The 22,624-nt window shown below is 53.9% G+C and overlaps 1 protein-coding gene across 2 annotated transcripts in view; it reads left to right on the top strand.

Annotated features, from left to right (window-relative positions):
* Positions 1–8,703: 8,703 nt before the first annotated feature.
* F8 (coagulation factor VIII) overlaps positions 8,704–22,624 on the top strand; it is a 28,956-nt gene continuing 15,035 nt past the window's right edge. The window contains exons 1-9 of one of the 2 annotated variants that reach the window (XM_075720565.1): positions 8,704–8,855; positions 12,590–12,714; positions 13,017–13,139; positions 13,647–13,859; positions 14,894–14,965; positions 15,411–15,518; positions 17,439–17,660; positions 17,956–18,190; positions 19,289–19,463. In XM_075720565.1, coding sequence (XP_075576680.1) covers positions 8,704–8,855; positions 12,590–12,714; positions 13,017–13,139; positions 13,647–13,859; positions 14,894–14,965; positions 15,411–15,518; positions 17,439–17,660; positions 17,956–18,190; positions 19,289–19,463 — 1,425 coding nt within the window. The remainder of the gene's footprint in view (positions 8,856–12,589; positions 12,715–13,016; positions 13,140–13,646; positions 13,860–14,893; positions 14,966–15,410; positions 15,519–17,438; positions 17,661–17,955; positions 18,191–19,288; positions 19,464–22,624) is intronic. The other variant, XM_075720566.1, reaches the window with a different exon arrangement.

Genomic DNA, 22,624 nt, shown 5'->3' with positions numbered 1-22,624 from the left:
TTTATTTACTCTCTGGCAACTGGAAAGCTCCTGCATCTCATCTCCTGGGCAGCTGAAGCCCCATGGCATTGCTCAGGATCAGGGCTCCCCCCTGCTCCCACTCCGGCCATCCCATCCCCAGCAGATCAGAGGGTAGCTCCTGCAGGTGCAGTGTGGTCACCCTTTGGTGACCCAGTAATCAGATGTAGCTGTTAGTGAGACTGTCGGACAGATCCTACACCGACTACTGAGCAGCCAAGAGCACCATGTCTCTGCTGGGTCTCCACCTCAGCTCTAGGTAGGGCCGGCAGTGAGCAGAGTAGCTTCCCCTGGGAAAAGAAGATGTGGTGGTTGGGGAGGGGATGGCCAATGGGGAGGGATGGCTGTGTGCAAGTGGGCACCTGGTGGCAGTGTTTCATCTTGGAAATCCCATCCAAACACTAGTGTCAGGTGGCACTGGGGTCTCCTGCGTGTCTGGTATGTGGTAGGCTCCCATCCCCATGTGTCCCCGGGTTTTGTCTCCCTGCCTTGTGCAAAGGGCTGCCAGGCAGGGTTCCTCTTGTGCCTCCTCCCCAGTGTCAGCCAGAGGGGTGCCCTGCACACATGATCCCAGGGGCACCCACTGGCCTGAGTGAGCATCCGCAGCATGGCCCCATCTTTCCCTATGCACGTGCACCATCGCCCAGGGCAGGTGCTTGGCTTCCTCCAGCAGTGGGGAAGGAGCTGGGTTGACAGGGGGGCTGGAGGAGCTTCAGGGCTGGGGACTCCTTGGTACAGAGGGTGGCACAGGGGCCAGTGGGTGCAGCGGCAGAGCCCAGCACTAGCACCTCAGCACCCTGCAGCCATTGGGGCTTCCTGCAAGGCACCTTCCTGGCAAGCAGCCCTGTTCAGCTCAGGAGACACAGGTCTGAAAAGCCATTCCCCTCTCAAAGGCTTCCCCTCCCTCCCAGCACCACCACCACCTCCCAAGCTGTGTGGCTAGGCTGAGCCACAGCTCGCCAGCCCACACAGGCTTCCAGCAGCTGTGTGCAGTCAGGGTGAGCAGTACTGGGCAATAACACAGTCAGCAAAACCATATCCCCTCAGAGAGCCCCCATTTGCAGAGCCCCCAGAAATGCTCTGTAAATGGACCCACGATGCCCCCCAAGGAACCTCAGCGAGGCACCGTACCTGGTCTTCTCCATCAGATGCCAGGGTCCCCCGTTGATAGGAAACGTGTCCCCAGTGCGTGGGGACCTGGAGGGTTGCAGTGTCCTGAGGCTCCCAAGCTGCTACTCTGGTGGCTCAGCGTGATGTGGCCCTGATGCTGCTGGCCTTGTGGTCCCGGCTGTGTGGCGCTCTGCTGAGGCTGCCACCGTGTCACTGCTTTTAGTATGGAGAGAAGCAACATCTGAATTCCCCTTCCCCCGGCTGGGACATCCGCGCTGGTGTCACGCAGCCGCGCAGGGACAGCCCCAGCTCGGCGGCTGGCTGGGGGCATGCTGCAGCTTGCAGAAAGGAAATTTGCAGCTCAGCCCCGTCAAAGCAAGAGTGCGGGGATTTTTAGCGGGGTTTCTCTCTCTGCTGCTGGCTGTCTCTTTCTTTTCTCATTTTCTGGAAATGAAACAAACTCAGGCCCCAGCCCTTCATGCCACTCACTGTCTATGGCTGGGGGTGACAGCCCTTCTCCTTCACTCCCCCCGCCAGCTGCTGTGGGGACTTTTCAGTGCAGGCCAGCCCTCCCTCAGCCTCCCCCACTTCCACACCGCAAAGGATGGGGCTTTCTGCTCCCTCCTGCCAGCAGCTGGGATTTCTGCCAGCCGTGTTTAGGGAACAGGAAGGCAGGTTGAGCAGCCTGGTGCCAGGAACAGCGTGGTGCTGAGAGTGGCAGTGAGTCCCCGGCCACCCCTTGAGCCATCCCTCCTGCTGAGAAGTGCGATTTTGGACAGCAAATGGATGCAGACAGCCTGGAGCACAGCAAATTGCTGTGGGGATTGAGTGCGCCCTCAGTAAGTTTGCAGATGACACCAAACTGGGTGGGAGTGTCGATCTGCTGGAGGGTAGGATGGCCCTGCAGAGGGACCTGGACAGGCTGGACCGATGGGCCGAGGCCAGCTGTATGAGGTTCAACAAGGCCAAGGGCCGGGTCCTGCACTTGTCACAACAACCCCGTGCAAGGCTACAGGCTTGGGGAAGAGTGGCTGGAAAGCTGCCTGGCTGAAAAGGACCTGGGGGTGTTGGTAGACAGCCAGCTGAACATGAGCCAGCAGTGTGCCCAGGTGGCCAAGAAGGCCAACAGCATCCTGGCTTGTATCAGGAATAGTGTGGCCAGCAGGAGCAGGGAGGTGATTGTCCCCCTGTACTCGGCGCTGGTGAGGCCGCACCTGGAATACTGTGTCCAGTTCTGGGCCCCTCAATACAAGAAAGACATTGAGGTGCTGGAGCGTGTTCAGAGAAGGGCAATGAAGCTGGTGAAGGGTCTGGAGCACAGGGCTGATGGGGAGCGGCTGAGGGAACTGGGGTTGTTTAGCCTAGAGAAGAGGAGGCTGAGGGGAGACCTTATCGCTCTCTACAACTACCAGAAAGGAGGTTGTATTGAGGTGGTTGTTGGTCTCTTCTCCCAAGTAGCTAGCGATAGGACAAGAGGAAATGGCTTCAAATTGTGTCAGGGGAGGTTTAGATTAGATATTAGGAAAAATTTCTTCATGGAAAGGGTAGTCAAGCATTGGAACAGGCTGCCCAGAGAGGTGGTGGAGTCACCATCCCTGGAGATGTTAAAAAAACGTGTAGACATGGCACTTTGGGACATGGTTTAGTCTAGTCCACCCTTAATTGGTTTAGTGTGGACTTGGTAATGTTAGGTTAATTGTTGGACTGGATGATCTTAAAGGTCTTTTCCAGCCTAAATGATTCTATGAAATGATACCGAGTGGCTGCTCAGATGATACAGGTGCTCTCCTTCAGGCACTCTCTCTCTGACTTGCTGCTGCCTTGCAGGTGACCAGGGGCAAGTCCTGCTGCTCCCTGCAGCAGTTTCCCCAGCTGTAAAAGGTGAATAAGAATTATGTGCCATAATCTCATTCAATTCTTGCCTGTTTTCTGCCCCTTTGGCCAGGATCCTGGTCCATCTTCCCTGACAATCCCTCCATCTTGCAAGTCTGCACCCTCTGCTCTCGCTGCCTGGCCAGGAGGCACCTCTGCCAGCCCCAAGGCCTGGGCTGGGCATGTGGGGACAAGCTGAGCACAGTGCAGGGACACCCCTGGGTGCTAGGCTGCAGCAGCATCCTCAGGCTCAGGGCTCTGCCCCAGCGACAGGCGCAGCCTGGGGCTGGGGGGCAGCTGGGTGGAGGGCTTCAGGCTGCATGGGAGCTTGCTACGGCTCCCTGCATCCAGTTCTTTCTTCTTTGCAATGATTAAGAGAGGAGTTTCCTGGGACAGTACTTCTCTTAAATAGCCATTCCCATGGAGTGCTGTTAAATTCCTGCCATTAAATTTAGCCCCTTTTCTGGCTCGCCAGGAGCTCTGTCAGTGTGAGGATGCCAGGGTTGAGCAGCACTGAGCACTGGGGGGACGGGTATGTCAGGGCACCACTGTACCCCTTCCCTGTGGCCCCAAGCCACTTCCTGGGGTGTACAGGGGAAGCTTTGCTGAATATGAGCAGCCCTGGGGGCTTGGGGCTTATTCCAGGAGTTTTTGCAGTAGCCGGGGTGTCTCAGAAGATGAGCTAAGCACAGTGCACAACAGACAGCAAAAACCAGACATCCCTTGGGAACATGACCCCATCTCCAGGCTGATGCAGCAGCAGCAACCCTCAAAGCAAGCCTGGGGGAGAGCAATTGCTCTGAGTTTCATTTAATCAGCTGGGGTAATTAGGTGACTTATGAAGGATGTGTGTGTGGAGGCTGCTCTATTTTTCCCTGGGCTGCTCTGACTTGGGGAGAAAAGATCCTTTAGCAATAGCTGTGCAGTGCCAGCAGCTGCGAGCAGCATCCTCTGGCCGGTGGGACCCCCCTGAATGCTTGTCCTCCCCAGCTCCTGCAGGCGCAGCCCCCTGGGTGCCCTGTGTCAGGAGCATGGCTGTTGTGCTCCCACTGCCTGAATCATTCAGAGACGCCTCAAATGTGAGAAATGAGAGAAAGGAGAAATGCTCCGCTGACCCACTTACTGCAGAGGAAGCCAGGGGAGGAGAGCAAGCTTATTTTTGGGACCTCCTCCACATCAGCATTTCTGCTCTGGGGCTAGGCAACCTCAAGGCTGGATTTGCCAGATACTCAGGGGTGTTGGTGCCATCATCCCCGCTGTGCTGCTGCTCCCTCAGGGTCCCGCTGTCTGCGGGGTGCCTGATCTCTGAGCTGCATGGGGCTGCAGCCCCTCTTTGCTCCATCATTGCTGGGGTGCAGTGGCCAAGCAAGGTCCACCAGGCATTTCTCCTCCAGCCCAGAGCTTTGGTTCCGAAGGGAGGAGATTTTCCCCCCAAGGACAGCTGTGGGCTTTGCTTCTGCTGTGATTTATCTGCACTAGGGCCAGGGTTTGTCTCTCCATCTGGGCTGGTTTTGCAGCAGCCTTGGCGGAGACAAAAGCACCAGGAGAGATGCCTTTTTTGGCTGGTCAGTTAGTGGTTTGTTTTAATATTTTTTGTTCCTAACTGAGACAGTGGGTTCTGAAAAAAGCAGTTCCCCTAAAGCACCTCTTCCCTTGCAGAACACAGTGGGGCTGGTTACACGGGATAAACACAAGCCCTGTGACTAAACCCCAGCACTGGCTCCAGAGAGGAGGCAGGAAACCCCCGCAGCATCCTTCACTCCAGCTGTGCAGGGAGGAGCTGGAAAGGTGACAGGGATTTCCTGCAGCATTTGGAGAAATGAGTTAGCGTGGCATGCATCCAGGTGGGCATGGCCAGTGGACTAGGCAGGAGCCAGCTGGCAGTGTGTACCTGGCAGCGGAGGGAGGAAGTGTGGCAAGCCCACATGGTGGGAACTTGTCCAGGGCATGTCTGTTGAAGAGCAGGGATGCATTCTTTTGACCCTTGGCCTGCCATTCCTCTTTCTGGAGCAGCTGCGCACCAAAACTCAGCCCTCCCCAGGGCAGGCAGGGTCCAGGTGGGATGCAGGCAGCGGCAGGAGATGCTCCAGCTCAGAAGTGCTGGTACAAAGGGCCATGCCTGGTCCTTTTGTCAGATTGCTGGTGACATGTGGCACAGCCAGTGTCTCGGTGCTCTCTGCCCATGTGAGTGCTGGGAAGGGTAAGTGCCCCATGGGTGGCTGCTGCTTCTGAGATACTCTGCATTCCTGAGAAGCTGCCATGAGTCACTCGCTTGCTCTCTCACATACGCACACATACACACAAAAAAAGTCCCAGGAGAGATTAGACGTGGCTCACTTTGTTCTGAGTCATTTTTATCTGCCCCAGCCCTGTATTGAGCCGAGAACTGCACAATTCAGGGAAACAAGTAGTGCTTTCTGCATGCACGTGGGTCCTTGGCTCTGGCCAGGCAGGTTTCTCTGGGACGCTCGGTGGCAGGACTCTGTCCTGGCTTCCCCATCACATTTGCATGGGAGGACAGTGCCCTGATGCTGTCTCACGGAGAGGTTTGGGGATGGGCAGATGTGCTCATGCTGTGCATCACTCCAGGCAGGGCCAGGATGCCAATGCCTCTCCGTGGCTCTCTCAAAGGCGTAGCCATCTGCTACTGCCTGGCCCATCCTGGCCCAGCCATGCATAGGCGATGCTGATATTTTGCAGTGGCACCCACATGGGTTTGCAGAGCCCTTGGAAGCACCAGAGCTGCTAATGCTAGCCCACTTGCTGGGGCCACATGTGCTTTTGCTGGGGCTTGTGGGCTCTGGCTTACCAGGCTGTGCCTGCTCCCTCCCTGCAGATGCCCAGCTGTCCTCCGCATGCTTCGCTCTGCACTGGCTCTTGTGTGCCTGCACAAAGCTACCCACTGCATACAGCAAGCACCAGGATCTGCCCCCCCCCAGCGTAGTTATTTCCAAGTGTCCTCCAGTTTCACACCTGGATTCCCCTTCCCACAGCCTTGAGTATCTTGATAATACAATTTTATTTCTGCTCCCTCGGGTCAGACCCCATCTCTCTCATTTACTCTTATGTCTCTGGGTCAGGAACCTGGAACTGCCTCCTGGTAGCAGGAGGTTAAATCCAGCAATTCAGCACCTGCTAGTATCACAACTATTCATTTCTGACTGTGTACAGGCTCCTGCCACTGCAGCCCCCAAGGGAAGCTTTGCCTTACTCCCTCTCTGTGATCCTTGGATGTTGTCATTCCATGGTGCATGGAGCATCCCTGCCAGGGTTAGAGGCAAGAAGCCCCCATGCCACCCCATGCAGATCTCCAGCACCCAGAGCTGGAGTACCCACCCTGACAGCCAACCCCAACCCTCCCTCATGGCCACCCTGCAGTGCCACCCCCCCAGCTGCCCTCTTCACAGCCATGTTGTCTGCTTGGAGACATTTTCCCCATCTGCTTGTTTCTGGAAGAAACACTTTTTCCACCCTTTCCGGGTGAGCACAGTCTCACAGCACCAGGAGATTCCCAGATGGAATGACTGGAATAAAGTCACATCCATACTGCAGGGGACACCAGTGCCAGCAGCACAGCCCAGATCTCCCATGTCTCTCCCAGACCTCCAGACAACCCTTTCCCATCCACCACTGAACAATATCCTTCTGCTTCACCACTCCAGGGCAGGTGGTGCAAAGCACACAGGGCATCCCTGAATGTGACACACTGCTTGTTTTGCCCCAAAATACTTGCTGGAAAATGTGGGGCGGGTTGTTGTTCATCTTCCTTGCAAAGAAAAGGAGCCCCAGGCTGGGCGCAGAGCCAGCCGCCAGCACATGAGGAGGAGGAGGAAATGTGTTTCTTGCTGGCTTTTTGCCTCTCCGGGAGCTGCCTGGGTGGTGCGGGGGGAGCGTTTTCTGCCCCAGCTCCTGCTGTGTCAGCCAGCGCCTGGGTGAGCACAGGAAGGAGTGGGCAGCCCCTCAGCGGGTTGGGGTTTTACACGGGCTGAGGGGGAGTCCCTCTGGGCACTCCTTGCTGCTGCCATGGGAGCCCTGGCCAGACACAGCTGCCTGGGATGGTTTTCCCCCTCAGGGCTGGGGCTGCTGTGAGGAGAGGGGTGGGAAGAGAGAGGGTGTCCCTAGCTAGGTGGTGAGAACTGTCCCCTCTCTGAGGGAGGGGGACAGAGAGCCGTCACCGTCCCCATGGACATAGGGTGCTCCTGCATGGTGAGCCCATGGAGTTGTGATTCTCAAGGTCGTTCCCAGGCTATGCTGGGCTACATGGGGCAGTGGGACATCGGGGAATGTGTTACTGCATCTGCTGGGATTGCCCCTACCTGGGGGGCTCAGCTCCTATCTCCCATACCATCCCCTACCAGTCCCACCCACCCTGTGCTAAGGATTTGCATCTGGGACCCCAAAATGCCCATCCCTCCACCAGCCCCACAGCCTCCCCGTTGCTCAGGCATCAAGACCTGTCACGTGGATGCTTCTGCACACACTGGGACTGTCACCAAAGGGGTCACCGCCCCTGTTGCACTCCTGCTGCCCTATAGTGTGATTTACAGGACGTTTCCCTACCTCACTTGCCCAGCGGATGCTGGGACCATGCAGGGTGTTCCTCTTCATCTTCCTGCCTTCGTGAGCCGAGGAAGAACCACGTGCTGGTGTGTGTGCGTGAGCACATGCATGTGTGCATTTGGGGGCAGGGGGTGGGATTTCTTGGGCTGTTAAAAAGATAAATTTGCAAAAACATTTCAGTGCATCTTCTCTGAGCTGTTCTGCAGGACCCTGGGAGAAGAGGAGAAGGGTGAGGAACAGCTGGCGGGAAGGGGACTCCCAGGGATTACCCCAACCCTCTCCCTCCCATGTGGCTCGAAGTGAGGTTGTGTGGCTAAATCATCACTGCTTGGGGTGCAGGCACCCGGGGGACAGGGATACACCCCACATATGTACATGCATATGTGCATCCCTGGCTATTTCCTCACCTCCAGCCCTGCCTCTGCAGATGCATAGTGCCCTGCAGGCTCCCAGCACTGGGGAGCAAGTGGCAGTCTCTCCTGCTTCATAAGCCATCTGCATCCTGAAGGCAAATTTTCCCCTAAATAGCCATTTCTTCAAGCTATGTGGGCTAGCAGGTACAGAAGGCAGCTGCCAGCTCCCTGGGGGGATCCAGCCCCAGGTACAAGCCCAGACTGACCTGCGGGGGAAATAAAGGCTCCTGTAGCCTGGGCAGCAGCAGGGCACTGGCCTGCAACCCGCTCTCCTCCTTCCCCTTTGCGGTGAGAGGGAAGGTGGGACCAGGCAGAGACCACACCTAAATTCCCCTTCCTCTGCAACCCTCCCTTTCCTCACCTCACTCCCGGATTTGGGCCAGGACACTGAGCCAGCTGGTTCATGCAGCGGAGCTTACCGCTGCTCTTGCCCTCCCTTTCCTTTTGTTTTTTCCTCTCCTCCTGTCACTGCCACCCCAGAGGAAGAGAGGGAGAGTCCATCACTCGCACGCTCCTCTTTGCGCTAACCTGCTCGAGTGATTCCTCTCTTGATGTCTTTGAGAAACCCTCAGCGCTCTAACTGAGCCTGTGGGTGCTGCCTTTAAATCATCATCTCCTGTGGATTAGAACAGCTGGATGAGAAGATAAAGGCTTTTCTCTCCTCTTTCCTTTCTCATTCCTTCCTTTTCACTTTTCCTCCCGAAGCCCGAGCGGTTCCCGGTTGGTGGACATGATGCTGGTGGGAGCCCTGCACAGCTTTCTGCTCCTCTGCCTGGTTGAGGAGGGCATCAGCAAAGTCAGAAGATACTACATCGGTGCAGTGGAAACTGCCTGGGACTACGTGCACAGTGACCTGCTCTCCGTGCTGCAAGCGCCTGCAGGGTAAAACTCTTTCTATTGCAATTCCAGCACCCTGCTATGGGTGTTCTCCCATGCTGGCATGCACAGCACTGTGAGCTTGGGTCCAGGCAGGCAAGTGTGTGGGCACGACCTAGCAGGGTGGGTACACTGAGCTGCTGGAAGAGCTGGGAATGGATGTTTCTGTGTAATGGGCAGTCACTAAGTGCAACCCCTGATAATGCACAGATGGAATAAATCTGCAGGGAGAGATGCAGACCTGCTCTGCACTACTGCTCTGCACTGCTTTATCTTAATACTGTTTGCCTGTGACCCTTCAAAGCCTGTGCCTGGAGCCAAGAGCCTGTGCTTTCTCTTCTGCTCTGCATCCTGGGACCTTTGGGGAGATGCAAGGGGAGATGGGGTCCTGTGCCTCCCTGCCTGAGGGCTGCAGAGGGAGGCTGGCTGTGCCCCCCGACATAACTCAGAGCAGCAAAGGCTCTCCACTGTGTCTGCCCCTGGTAAAACCCGGATTTAGTTATTTATATCTTTGTGTACATTACATTGCTGGGGCTGAAATTTTTCCTTTAGGGAATGAAAATAGTTTTTAGTGTTTGGGCAAAGAACATCACTGTACACAGTGACAAGAGGGAGGAAGGCATGGTGGTTTTGCCCAAATATTTTGAAGTAGGAAGGAAAAGTGGCAGTTGCATTGCTCAGGCATCAGGATGGTGTTGTCTGGAGACACAGCTGGCTTGGACGCACATGGCTGCGAATGAGCTGTTCTGGGCTCAGCATGAGGAGCAGAGCTGCTCAGCTACATCCCCTGTAGATCAAGCCGTACCCCTTCCCTCTGCCCCCCTGCCACGCTCCCTTCCCCAGGCTCTGTGCTGGGGCGATGTCAGCCCATGGCCCCAGCTCACATCCACACTGGCTCGAGCAGCAAGGAGCTGTGGTCAGGCACTGGAAACCAGGCTCCGGTGATGAGCCAGGCCAGCCTGACTAGCTGCTGTAGTCACTGTATCAGAGTTACATTGTTTCCCCCCCTCCTTTGGTTAGTTCAGTAGGAAAATTGCATCCAGCATCCCCTGTTTTACTTATGGCCCCCCTGCCCTGCTTTTACTAATATTGCACTCGGATCCATTAGGCTATGGTGGAGGTGAGGTCACTCACTCTGTTAATTCAATCCTGTGGCTTTCCATTTCGGCACTGGCTTTAATGATGCGCTTGTACACTGTTTCTGACCCAGGAGTGACTCAGGGACCTGGCTCTGCCATGGGGATGATCGGGGCTTTGACAGGCAGTCTGAGGTCACTTGTCCTTCTCTAAAATGGGGAAAGATAACTTTGGCTTTCTCAGAGGGACTTGGTGGCATGCTCCACCCCAGAGAGGCAGGGCATGCCTGGGCAGCATGGCTCGGTGGGAACGGGGGCTTGCTCAGCCTGGCTGTTCCCAGCTGGATGATGGTGCCTTTTCCCTGGCTTTGCAGCCTCAGCCCAGTTCTTCCCACAAAGGGAGAACACAGAGAAACAGCCAGGCTGGGGAGAAGGAGCACGCAGGAGCAAGCCAGGAGAGTGTGGCAGAAGCAGAGCTGCCACAGGAGCTGGGGTACCTCCAAGCTGTGCGTGGGGTGGCTTCTGCTCCACCTGTTCTCCCTCATGGTACCAGCATCTCACAGTAGCCCCCAAGGGTGCACCTCCGGCAAGACCTCCAAAACCCCTGTATGTATCCAGGGGTTTCCTCTGACACATTTGTGGAAAGCTCTGCCAAATGAACGGGCTATGGCACACCAGGCCAGAGCTGCTTACGCCTTCCCCATGATTTCAGTTTTTCTTCCTCCCAAACACAACCCTACCAGCAGGGTTGGAGCCGGGACCAGCACGTCCTGTGACAGCCCCAGGGATCTCAGCTCTGGCTCAGAGCTGGCGACCACATAGCAGCAGTCCATGTTTGAGTGCTTCGTCAGTGCAGGGTGTTTACCTTGGCTGTCTTCTGGCTCTGAGAGATGAACAGATAGTGAGGATAACAATGCTGATCGAAGGCGCCAGGAACTTATCTCCCTGCCTTGGCTTCAGCTGCCCTTGGGGTAGGAAGTCCACGGGGACCCCAAGTGCAGAGGACTGGCCAGGAGCACTTGGATCAGACATCCCTGTGCTGAACTCTGCCTCCTTGTCCCCTGCAAAGGCTGTCAGGCTTTGCCATGCCAGCTGGGACCTAGCACTCAGCCCTGGTGTCACCAAGTCTCCTCCCAGCTATGCCCCCACATGCCAGAAAAATCCCCCTGGCTCTAGAGGATTTCTGCCTTGTTTACTGCAGAATTAGCAGGACCAGACCTTCATATCTCAGGGATGTATTTTCAAAGCTGGGCTTTCTGTGAGTTAGAGATTAAGGCACAGCTTCCCAACAGTGGACAGCCCTGTGGCCAGTGGCCCTGTGGCACTGCCACCTCCCAGTGTGAGGTCACCCTGGAGAGCAAGGCTTGGTCCAGTCCCTACTGCCATCAAGCCAGGAATGATAACAGCTTGTGGACAAAGTCAGCTGAATGCAGTGGCCCTGCTGACTGGGGCCATGTCTGCTGGTGACTTCCTGCCAGCCCAAACACAGGGTTATAGCGATGCTGGGAAAGGCAGGAGCTGGGCACGCATGGGGTTTTCATGGACACTGGTCCTGCTCTGCCATCAGGGAGAGTGAACCCCGTTCTCCCCACAGCATCCTCCAGCTGCAGGTGGCTTCCAGCCGGCAGCACGTGGGTGAGTGTGCGTCGCCCTTTCCTAAATTTGAGTCACTCTGGCTCCTTCCTCTTCCTCTTGAGGAAGAGTCTCAAAGAGAACCGCTGCTTGAATGAAAGCTTAGTCAGAGTGGGAAAGCAATCCTCCCTGCGTCTTTAGAGGGAAGAAAATACCACCTGGCTTTTGCTCCAAACAAAACAAGGCTGGAAGTGGTCTGTCTAGTTACTGGAAATGGTCTCAGTCCCAGGGCTGATAAGCTAGCCTCTAAAATCCCTGGAGAAATTCATGGCTTTGTTATCCTCATAAATGTGCTGGATTCCTTCTGGAAAATGAATTTATTAAGCTGCTTACAGATAGCAAGTGGCCAGCAGAGATAAGTGGGGTGTGAAATACGTTAAAGGCTTCTTTATCCTCCTGCTGCAAGGAGTAGTTTTTTAGGGGCTGGCTGTAAATCCCAGTTTGGTCAGAATGTGGGGACGTTCCTCAGACTGCAGAGCAAACTGATGCAACCTGCCCTGCAGCCTGATATAGTCTCTTTCCTGGGCAGAGCTGGGGAGGATGCACGAGGTTATACGTGATGTGATATGTCTGCCACACCTGAAGGTGCTGGGGATGCAGTGTGGGGTGGCTGCGGGGCAGAGGCTACCAGACACTGCTATCACAGCACTCCCAGTGCCTCTGCTGCCTCTGCAGGTGAGGAAGCACGAAGCTGGGCAAGGCTCGAGGCAGGAGGCTGGCAGTGATGCCTGCAGCTGTGCCCACTCCCAGCTGCAGCTGGGTATGGTGCTGTGCCTCCTGCCTTTGTGTCTTTTTTCCATCGTGGCTAACACTGTGACATTAATCACTGCTATGTTGTCATTTGTGAGCTGAGTAAAATGTTTCCAAACACACCTGAGGGTTGTCAGGAAACCCAAAGGACACAACATGATGACCAGTCCCTGGGGCTGGCACAGCACAGGCAAGCTGGCGGGGAGGGGAGGAAGAGGATGGCTGCTGCCCATGCGTGGACGGGGCTGCGCAGTCAGCCTTGGCTTTTCCTTTCTCCTGCAGTGTGTCGGGGCACCCGGTCCCATGGCGCCCCATGCCTGGTGTCCTTCCCCGGTACAGGAAGGCCGTGTTTGTGGAGTATCCCGATGCCTCGTTCACACAGCCCAAGCCTAAACCAGCGTGGATGGGTAAGAAGCACCTGCAGCGCGGTGAGCCCCAGCTCTCCTTGACAGTGGCCAAACTCATGCTGGGTTGGGTGCTGGCAGCTCCTCAGCCAGGAATGGGAAAGCACCTGAGTAGCGTCCCAGTAGAGCAGACCTGCTGGGGATGCAGGGAGCCTTGCTAGTGCCGGAGCAGTTGATGCTGCCATGCTACATGAAGGACAAACACTAGTTGTGCAGGTGGAAAGCCCAGACCTTTTGGGGCCCATGGCTGGGTGTGAGCTGCCTGACCCCAGCTGCCTGACCGTTTTGTCTTCCCCCCCTTTCAGGTCTCCTGGGCCCCACCATCCGAGCAGAAGTCTATGACACGGTGGTCATCACGTTTAAGAACCTGGCCTCCCGCCCGTACAACCTCCATGCCGTTGGGGTGTCCTACTGGAAGGCGTCAGAGGGTGAGTCAGGCAATACCCAGGTGCTGCACGCCATTGTGCAGCACCTCCCGCTCTGCCACCTGCCTGCCAGGAGGGAGTGCGTCCCTCCCTGACCCTGCTATTCATGTCCCTCTACAAGGATAGACAGTTACAGAGGTGGGTTAGCCTGGGGGAACAGCAAGACCATGCCCAGCCCAGAAATGAGCTGAGATCAGCAAACAGCCCAGAGTAAATCCATATCAGTTATAGAGGTAATACAAAGGTTAAACCTGAGGTTGGATGCTTAGGGCAAGGAAGACTGTGCCGCCCAGCGTCAGGGCATGTGCTGGGTGCACAGCCCAACAAACGAGTCTCCAGCACAGCTCTGCTCACTGCCTTGAGACCAGCCATCACTGGTGGGAGCTGGGCTCGCTCCAGGAGCTGGGGTGGAGAGAGGCTGTTCTCTGGGTTGGGGGAAGAGGCATTTCTGTAGCCACAGTGTGTGTGGGATGAACCTTCAGTGACATCTGTCTGTTTATTTGGCTTTAGGTGCAGGGTATGAGGATGAGACCAGCCAGCCAGAGAAGGAGGGTGACAGGGTGGATCCAGGGAAGACATACACGTACATCTGGGAAATCCAGCAAAACCAGGGCCCGACAGATGGTGACTCACCATGCCTGACCCACTCCTATTCCTCCAACACCGACAGCGTGAAGGACATCAACTCTGGTTTGATCGGAGCCCTGCTCGTTTGCCGACCTGGTAAGGACAGCACAGGATGGGGACAGGTCACATGCAATCATGAATTGAAAAGCAGAAAAATCAAAGATGCCTTCCAGAGGCTGAACATGGCAGTGGAGTAAGTAAGCTGTGGTCAACAACAGGACTTTTGGGGTTTGGCCTCAGGGTTCCTTCCCAGTGCAGGAGCCAAACACACTTTGGATTTCCCTGCTGGAGAGAAGTCAGTTGCTTCTTTCCTTTGCAAGATTTTGGACCACAGATGAAATCTTCTACCTTGTATCTGAACGTTATCTATCCATAAGGTGAATAGCTATGGAGGTATACATATTTGTCTTTCCTTCAAAGCTTCACCAAGTTGTGATCGTTCAGTTTCAGCCAGGGTGCTTTGTCAAACAGGGTTTTGTCAGGAGAACTAGAGGGAAGTTTGTATTAGCCAGGATTAAGGATCAGGCAGGAGAGAGGCAGGACACCTGGGGCACTGCCTGGTCCACAGTACCTGTGCCTGCTCTTCTTCCTTCAGTAAATATGGAGGTAATGAAATCCTGACTGGGTGAAGGCACCAAGAAGTGTACCTGGGGTAGGATTGGTCATCCCTGGTTGAGCCACCCCCTGGAGGCAGTGACTCCTCTGTAGTCACTGGAGAGGAATGGGCATGAGTCACCTCCTCCCAGGGCACTGTCTTCAGGCTCCAGTGACTCACCAGGAGCAGTTTCTCCACTGATGGAGCAAAGTCTAGACGACGAGCACAGACAATGGTGCTGATGAAGGGGCTAGACAAAATATGCTCTTCCAGGTGACTAAGTGTGGATCCTGAGAGCCTGTGAGGGGAAGGGAGTACAAACTGACCTTTTGATGCCTTCTGGAGGCAGCTGCCTCTCAACCATGGGCTTTTGGGGACTGCAAGGCTGGAAACAGGGCTGTGTCAGTCATGACAAAAGCAATCCACAGCCTGGCCTTGATTTACCAATTCTTGGAGGGCACAAAGGGAATTTCCTGGGGAGATGGGCATGGTGCTTGCTGACCCTTAAAGAGATCCATCCTGTGGCATGTTGCAGGGACCCTGGCGAGTGATGGGAATGAGGACATGCAGCAGGAGTTTGTGATGCTCTTTGCAGTGTTTGATGAAGGTAACTACCCTGTTGATGCGTGTCAGACCCTGAATTCAGCCTGTTCTGGGGTGCATGCTTTGGCCATGGTGTGAGCGCAGCTGCTCAGCTCCCACACTGCCTCCCAAGGGTTTGAACCTTGTACAGCCCTGCCAACCAATGTGCTCCTGATGCAGTACTGTCACTCCTTCTTCTGTGCCCCAAGTGCAGGGAGCTTGCAGCCCCCCAGCTCTCCCATCCTATGCCCTGGCCTTGTTCCCATCACACAGGCTAAAGCTACAGGGGAGTAATGGCCTGTCACATGGAGTGGTCACCACCACATTCATCCAGAGCTGTGGCCAGGCCTGCTGTGGATTTCCACCAGGCACCACACATCTGACCTCCCTGGATTTTGGCTTTCATACTGTTTCCTTTTTCTTTGAAATGCTCTCAAGTGAAAGCTGACTGCATTCTCCTCTCTCCACAGGGAAAAGCTGGTACTCTGAGCCCAGCTCCCCGGCAGCTCCTCAGCCCCTACCTCACAACAGGACGGAGCTGCACACCATCAATGGCTACATCAATGGCTCACTGCCTGGTAAGTACCGGTATGCTGGGGATGGAGGGCATGGGAGGTGCTAGGAGCAGGGGTGTAACCAGGTCTGTAAATTCAAGGTAGCTTGTGAAAGGATGTGTGCAGGGACATCAAGAAGAGTTTCGAGGTGATGGATCTGTTAGTCACCTCAGAGGGACAATTACACCTCAACTCCTTGATCTGCCTTGCCTGTTTACAGTGGGGCAGGACCTGTTTGCGGCTGTCTGTGTTGCCAAGTGCAGCTGACCTCCTTGGAGGTGTCTGGGAATAGTGCTGGTAGCAAAGAGTTTAATCTCTTGTAGCCCTGTGAACAAGGCTGGAGGTAGCATTGAGGGGAAAATTCTCTTACTAGCCTGGCTGTGACAGCACACCTCTGTAGGATTTGGGGAATAGAATCATAGAATCATTTAGGTTGGAAAAGACCCTTAAGATCATCGAGTCCAACCATAAACCTAATACTGCCAAGTCCACTAATAAACTATGTCCCTAAGCATCCCATCTACATGTCTTTTAAATACCTCCAGGGATGGTGACTCAACCACTTCCCTGGGCAGCCTGTTCCAGTGCTTGGTAACTCTTTTGGTGAAAAAGTTTTTCCTAATATCCAATCTAAACCCCCTGGCACAACTTGAGGCTGTTTCCTCTCGTCCTATCCCTTGTTACTTGCAAGAAGAGACTGACACCCACCTCACTACAACCTCCTTTCAGTTAGTTGTAGAGAGCAACAAAGTCTCCCTTCAGCCTCCTTTTTTTTCAGAAAAGCAAAATAAAAGGCCATTTGTGGTCTCAGTGAAGATGAAAGTTGCCATTTTCTGGCATTACTCCGGGAGAAGGTCCAGAGCTGCCTAAGAGTGAAGAGTCTCCAAGGCAAATTGGGAAACACTGTCAGGAGAGTCATTACCATCAGCAGCCTTGGTGAACCACACCCTGAAACCTTCCACCTGGGTCTGGCCATTCTCCAATAAAAGGCAAAAGCAAAACTCTCCTCAATTCCCTATCCTGGTGGATCCATGGAGCTTAAGAGCTGAGTAGACCTCATGGTCAGCCACTGTGTCTGCACAGTGGGTTTCCCCTCAAGAAGGTATCCACGTCCGCCCAGCACCCCCAGCTGGCTGTGAGACCTGGTCTAAAAGGTGTCTGATGGAGACATGGCAGTTCAGAGGTGGGGGCCTCAGGATGGAGCCTCCACCCTGTCTCCTCTTGGGCTCTTTGGATTTGTTCCAGTCACCTATCGTACTCAGTGCCAAAAACAAGTGCTTGACTCTGTATTTGACTTTGTTTCACTTCAGCTTCCAGGAACTTGTTCTTGTTATTCACTTCTCTGCCAGATTACAGAGCCCTTCAGCACACACTAATTTCTCTCCAGGAAAATATTTTTACAATGCAGTCAAGTCCTCTCCCATTTCCTAAGCACACGGAGCTCTTTGAGTCTCTCCAAGGAAGGAATTTTCTCCAGCCTTCAAATAATCCTGGTGACCTCTCTCTGCCCTTTTTGGGGTATTCCAACTACTGCTAAGGACATGCTAGAGCCCTGCCCCAGATGCAATGTTTTAGTATCAGGCTTGCCAGTGTTGTATGATTCCCCTTTCCGTTTCCTGATTCCCCTATTTATAGAGTCAAGGAGCATATCTACCTCTTCTGCCACTGCATTCCTCTGTGAGCTCCCATCAGCACGCCTCCCAGAGCCCTTGCCAAAGTCCCTCACTCTGTAAATCTAGTCTTATCTCAGGGGGATGATGTGGCCTGTGCCTCTGTCTTGCTCACACAATCCACGTTCACATATGACTTCAGCTTGAGGCCACCACCTTGCGGGTCAGGGGACTCTACTCAGCACATGTCAGGATCTGAGTCCATGACACCAAGAGTGGGGACAAGGGATGGGCACAGTGCTGACTCCTGGGAGCTTTTCTTTTCTCCTGGCAGGTCTCACACTGTGCCTCAAGAAGCAGGTCTATTGGCATGTGATTGGGTTGGGCACTGGACCAGAAGTCCATTCTATCTTCCTCGAAGCCCACACATTCCTGGTGAGAGGCCACCGTCTCAGCAGCCTAGAAATCTCCCCTGCCACATATCTCACAGCCCAGACCATTCCAGGAACAGCTGGCTGGTTTCGGATGTTCTGCCAGATACTGTCCCATCAGCAAGGTAACCTTATTCTGCAAGAGCTTGGGGGAAAAGAAGTTCAGGGGATGGTGCAGGCTCAGGGTTCTATGCAGTGCTGCAGCTCCAAGGCCCCTCCTGCTCCATAGTGTTACATCCACGTGCAACCTGGCCCGTGGCCAGGATGGCATAGGTTGACCCATGTATGGGGTCAAAACTGGGATGGCCCATTTGATGGGGACAGCAGTGGAGAGGACATCTCCCACGCAGAGCCTGGGGGAGTGCGTGCCTGTGCTGGCATGTCAGTGTGACCCTTTCTGCTTGGCTTGTCTGAACCCAGCTGGCATGGAGGCCATTGTGAAGGTGGAGGAGTGTCTGGAGGAGCGCCTGATGAAGATGGGGAAGCTGTCAGATGAGCCAGAGGATGTGGATTACCCTGAAGAAGATGAGGAAACTTATCATGTGATCCAAGTGCGCTCTTTTGCCAAAGAGAAGCCTGTGACCTGGACTTACTACATTGCGGCTGAGGAAATGGACTGGGACTATGCACCCATGAAGCCAGTGTCTCTGGACAGGTGAGAGTGGGCATGTGTGCCCAAGAGGCTGCTCCTTGAGGCAGCCCTGCCAGCTCTTCCCCTTTTCCCCAGAAATTTATTTTCCTTCTGCCCAACCTGGACAGTTTTGTTCTTCCTTATTAACACTAACAGTATGGATGCAGGAAAAGGATGGTCTTGGGGAGGCCATGGGAAGGCAGGACCTGGCTTTTCTCCATTTTACCAAATGCACCACAGAGGTATTCATTGCCAGGGCACTTGTCTCTGTCACCTAGGTCTTTGGGGTCAGCCCCTTCTGAGCAGGCAACAACACCTGGTGACCCTTCTCATCCTTCAGCCAGGAGGCCCTGCACAGCCAGGACATGTGCCTGCAGCCAAGAGTGTGGGTCTCCTTGCCCTGTCTGGAAGGACCTGCTCTAGATGGTAGACGCAGTTAGCCCCCGCTGCTGCCCCACTTCTTGGAGGGAGAGGTGATGCAAGTGCGATATCTCAGCAGCTCAGCAGAAGCACCTTAGTCAGCACTGCATGGCAATGACACTTGTCACCACTCCTGACATGACTCTGCTGACACAGGCTGTGTGGGCTGGGGCTGGCTTGATAGTGGGGTCACCAGGTTCTTCATCTTCATCTTCACTAGATGGGGATCCCAGCCAGCAGCTGCTGGAGCAAGGCATAAGGGGCAGAAATTCCCACCTGCAGCCCCTCACAGGAGAAGCCAGAGGAGGTGTCCTCTCCAGCTTAGGGCTGGTCTTGCTCCTGCGAAGGAGCTGGGATGATCAAGAAAAGGCAGCTGCTCTGTATGCCCGCATACTGGAGGTGTTCCCTGACACAGGACAACCTGCCATGCTCTCAGGTCTCACAGTCACCACTTTCCTCCAAGGCAGGGCTGTGTCAGTCCAAGACTGCTACTGTGCAACCTAGCTGAAGCTTTCTCCATCAAAGAAGCGCTGAATCACTTGAAATGTTATGCCCCAGGATGCATATTGTGATTGTAGGGATGGGCACCCCCACTGGTAGTCCCCGGGCAGCTGTGTAGGTCCTTGGATGACTGAAGGTCATGCTCTGGTTCTGACAGCATCCCACATGTGGCTGTTTGCTCTTTCTCTGCATTGCCTGCAGAAACATGACACGCCTGTTCCTGGAGTCTGGCCCTCAGCGGATCGGTTCAAAGTATAAGAAAGTGATGTTTGTGGAGTACGAGGATGCAACCTTTAAGAAGCGCAAGGTGTCAGATCAACTGGACAAGGGAATTCTGGGGCCTGTCATTAAGGGGGAGGTTGGAGATCAGTTTAAGGTAAGAGAAAGATTACTTTCCACAAAGAGGGACTGGAAGGGGAAACTTCAGAGCTTGATGCTGTTCCTCCTAATAGCTCTTGGTTTGTGGCTAAGGTCTGACATAAGTCCTTGGGGTGCTCTATCATGTTTGGTAATGTCCAAAGTTCACCAGGAAGGCAGATATTACTGAAAGCTAAAGCTAAATACTCTCGGTGAGATCAGCAGAGATGCACAGGATATGGCCCAGTCCCCTTGATTTGACTTCATTGCAGGCATCTTAGGAACTGTGTGAACTAATCCATGACACATGGCATCCAGCACCTTCCTCTGAGGCAGGAGTGTCCTCTCATCTTCCACTCTTCTCCATCTGTGTGCTCTTACCATACAGTATTGGTGACTGTCTCTTGTGTCTCCCCAAGTGCCTCTAGAACTCAATCTGGCCACTGTTGTAAGAGATAATAAAAAATGTTTCTACAAATACATTAACAACAAAAAGAGAATCAAGGAGAATGCCCATCCTTTATTGGATGCGGGGGGCAACAATTCCACCAAGGATGAGGAAAAGGCTGAGGTACTTAATGCCTTCTTCGCTTCAGTCTTTAATAGCTAGACCAGTTATCCCCAGGGTATTCAGCTCCCTGAGCCGGAAGACAGGGAGGGAGAGCAGAATGAAGCCCCCATAATCCAGGAGGAAGCAGTTAATGACCTGCTATACCACCTGGACACTCACAAGTCTATGGGGCTGGATGGGATCCACCCAAGAGTACTGAGGGAGCTGGTGGAGGCACTTGCCAAGCAACTCTCCATCATCTATCAGCAGTCCTGGTTAACAGGGGAGGTCCCTGATGACTGGAGGCCTGCCAATGTGATGCCCATCTACAGGAAGGGCCGGACAGAGGATCCAGGGAACTACAGGCATGTCATCCTGACCTTGGTGCCACAGGTGCCAGCATGCCTTGGTGCCAGTTATGGCGAGGTTCATATTGAGTGAACTCAACAGGCAAGTGCAGGTCAACCAGGGGATCAGGCCCAGCCAGCATGGGTTCATGAAAGGCAGGTCCTGCTTGACCAACCTGATCTCCTTCTATGACCTGGTGACCCACCTAGTGGATGAGGGAAAGGCTGTGGATGTCATCTACCTGGACTTCAGCAAATTCTTTGACACCATCTGCCATAGCATTCTCCTAGGGAAGCTGGCAGCTCATGGCTTAGGCAGGTGTACTCTTCGCTGGGTAAAAAACTGGCTGGATGTCTGAGCCCAGAGAGTTGTGGTGAATGGAGTTAAATGCAATTGGCGACCAGTCACAAGTGACGTTCTCCAGGGCTCAGTTTTGGGGCCAGTCTTGTTTAATATCTTTATCAGCAATCTGGATGAGGGGATTGAGTGCGCCCTCAGTAAGTTTGCAGATGACAATTATGGGGACAATCTTTTTAGCAAGGCCTGTTGTGACAGGACAAGGAATAATGGATTTAAACTAAAGAAGAATAGATTTAGACTAGACATAAGGAAGAAATGTTTTACAATGAGGGTGATGAAGCACTGGAACAGGTTGCCCAGAGAGGTAGTGGAGGCCCCATCCCTAGAAACATTCACGGTCAGGTTGGATGGGGCTCTGATCAACCTGATCTAGTTAAAGATGTCCCTGCTCACTGCAGGGAGGTTGGGCTAGATGATCTCTAAAGGTCCCTTCCAACCCAAAGCATTCTATGATTCTATGATTCTGTGACACCAAATTGGGCAGGAGTGTCGATCTGCTTAAGGGTAGGAAGGGTCTGCAGAGGGATCTGGACAGGCTGGACCGATGGGCCGAGGCCAATTGTATGAGATTCAACAAGGCCAAGTGCTGGGTCCTGCACTTGGGTCACAACAACCCCATGTAACGCTACAGGCTTGGGGAAGAGTGGCTGGAAAGCTGCCTGGCAGAAAAGGACCTGGGGGCAGTGGTCGACAGCGGGCTGGCTGAACATGAGCCGGCAGTGTGCCCAGGTGGCCAAGAAGGCCAACAGCATCCTGGCTTGTATCAGGAATAGTGTGGCCAGCAGGAGCAGGGAAGTGATCATCCCCCTGTACTTGGCACTGGTGAGGCCGCACCTGGAATACTGTGTCCAGTTTTGGGCCCCTCAATACAAGAAAGACATTGAGGTGCTGGAGCATGTTCAGAGAAGGGCAACAAAGCTGGTGAAGGGTCTGGAGCACAGGGCTGATGGGGAGCGGCTGAGGGAACTGGGGTTGTTTAGCCTAGAGAAGAGGAGGCTGAGGGGAGACCTTATCGCTCTCTACAACTACCAGAAAGGAGGTTGTATTGAGGTGGGTGTTGGTCTCTTCTCCCAAGTAGCTAGCGATAGGACAAGAGGAAATGGCTTCAAATTGTGTCAGGGGAGGTTTAGATTAGATATTAGGAAAAATTTCTTCATGGAAAGGGTAGTCAAGCATTGGAACAGGCTGCCCAGAGAGGTGGTGGAGTCACCATCCCTGGAGATGTTAAAAAAACGTGTAGACATGGCACTTTGGGACATGGTTTAGTAGGCATCGTGGTGTTGGGTTGACAGTTGGACTGATGATCTTATAGGTCCTTTCCAACCTTAGTGATTCTTAGTTTTACTTTCGTTAAAAAATTAATCCAGCCACCAAACCAGGAAACATGAAATGAATTATTACTCTACCCTTAATTGGTTTAGTGGTGGACTTGGTAGTGTTAGGCTAATGGTTGGACTTGATGATCTTAAAGGTCTTTTCCAACCTAAAAGTTTCTGTGATTCTATTCTATGATTCTACTGACCACTTGACTTGTTTGTTGCTAGGAGAAATGGGATGGTTTCCAGGAGCTTCACGTTTCTGCTCCCTGCCTGGGGTTCCCTGTGCAGTTGAGGGCATGGAGCTGAAGGTAATGCCTGTGGCAAAGCCCCGACAGAGCTATTTAGAGAAATAAATGAAGGGCTTCATGCAGTGAAGTGGGGAGCACTTTGAAGCTGTTGACTGCTGTGCATACTTAGTGTCTCGGTCCTCTGAGGCTTCCTGGACTGACAGACCTGTTCTGTCTCATATGCAAAGTGAGACTAAAGACAGCAACTTTCCCTTTAATAAATCTGATATTTTCATGCCCTCCCTAAAATGGACAGTGTAGGCTTGTACAGAAATAAATAGTCGTTTCTTCTATTCTGACTCTTACTTTGTGGTCC

Source organism: Pelecanus crispus, chromosome 13 (genome assembly GCF_030463565.1).
Source record: "Pelecanus crispus isolate bPelCri1 chromosome 13, bPelCri1.pri, whole genome shotgun sequence".
In the NCBI taxonomy this organism is placed as follows: domain Eukaryota; kingdom Metazoa; phylum Chordata; class Aves; order Pelecaniformes; family Pelecanidae; genus Pelecanus; species Pelecanus crispus.
The sequence above is the reverse complement of the archived record's forward strand: the minus strand, read 5'-3'. Positions and strand labels throughout refer to the sequence as shown.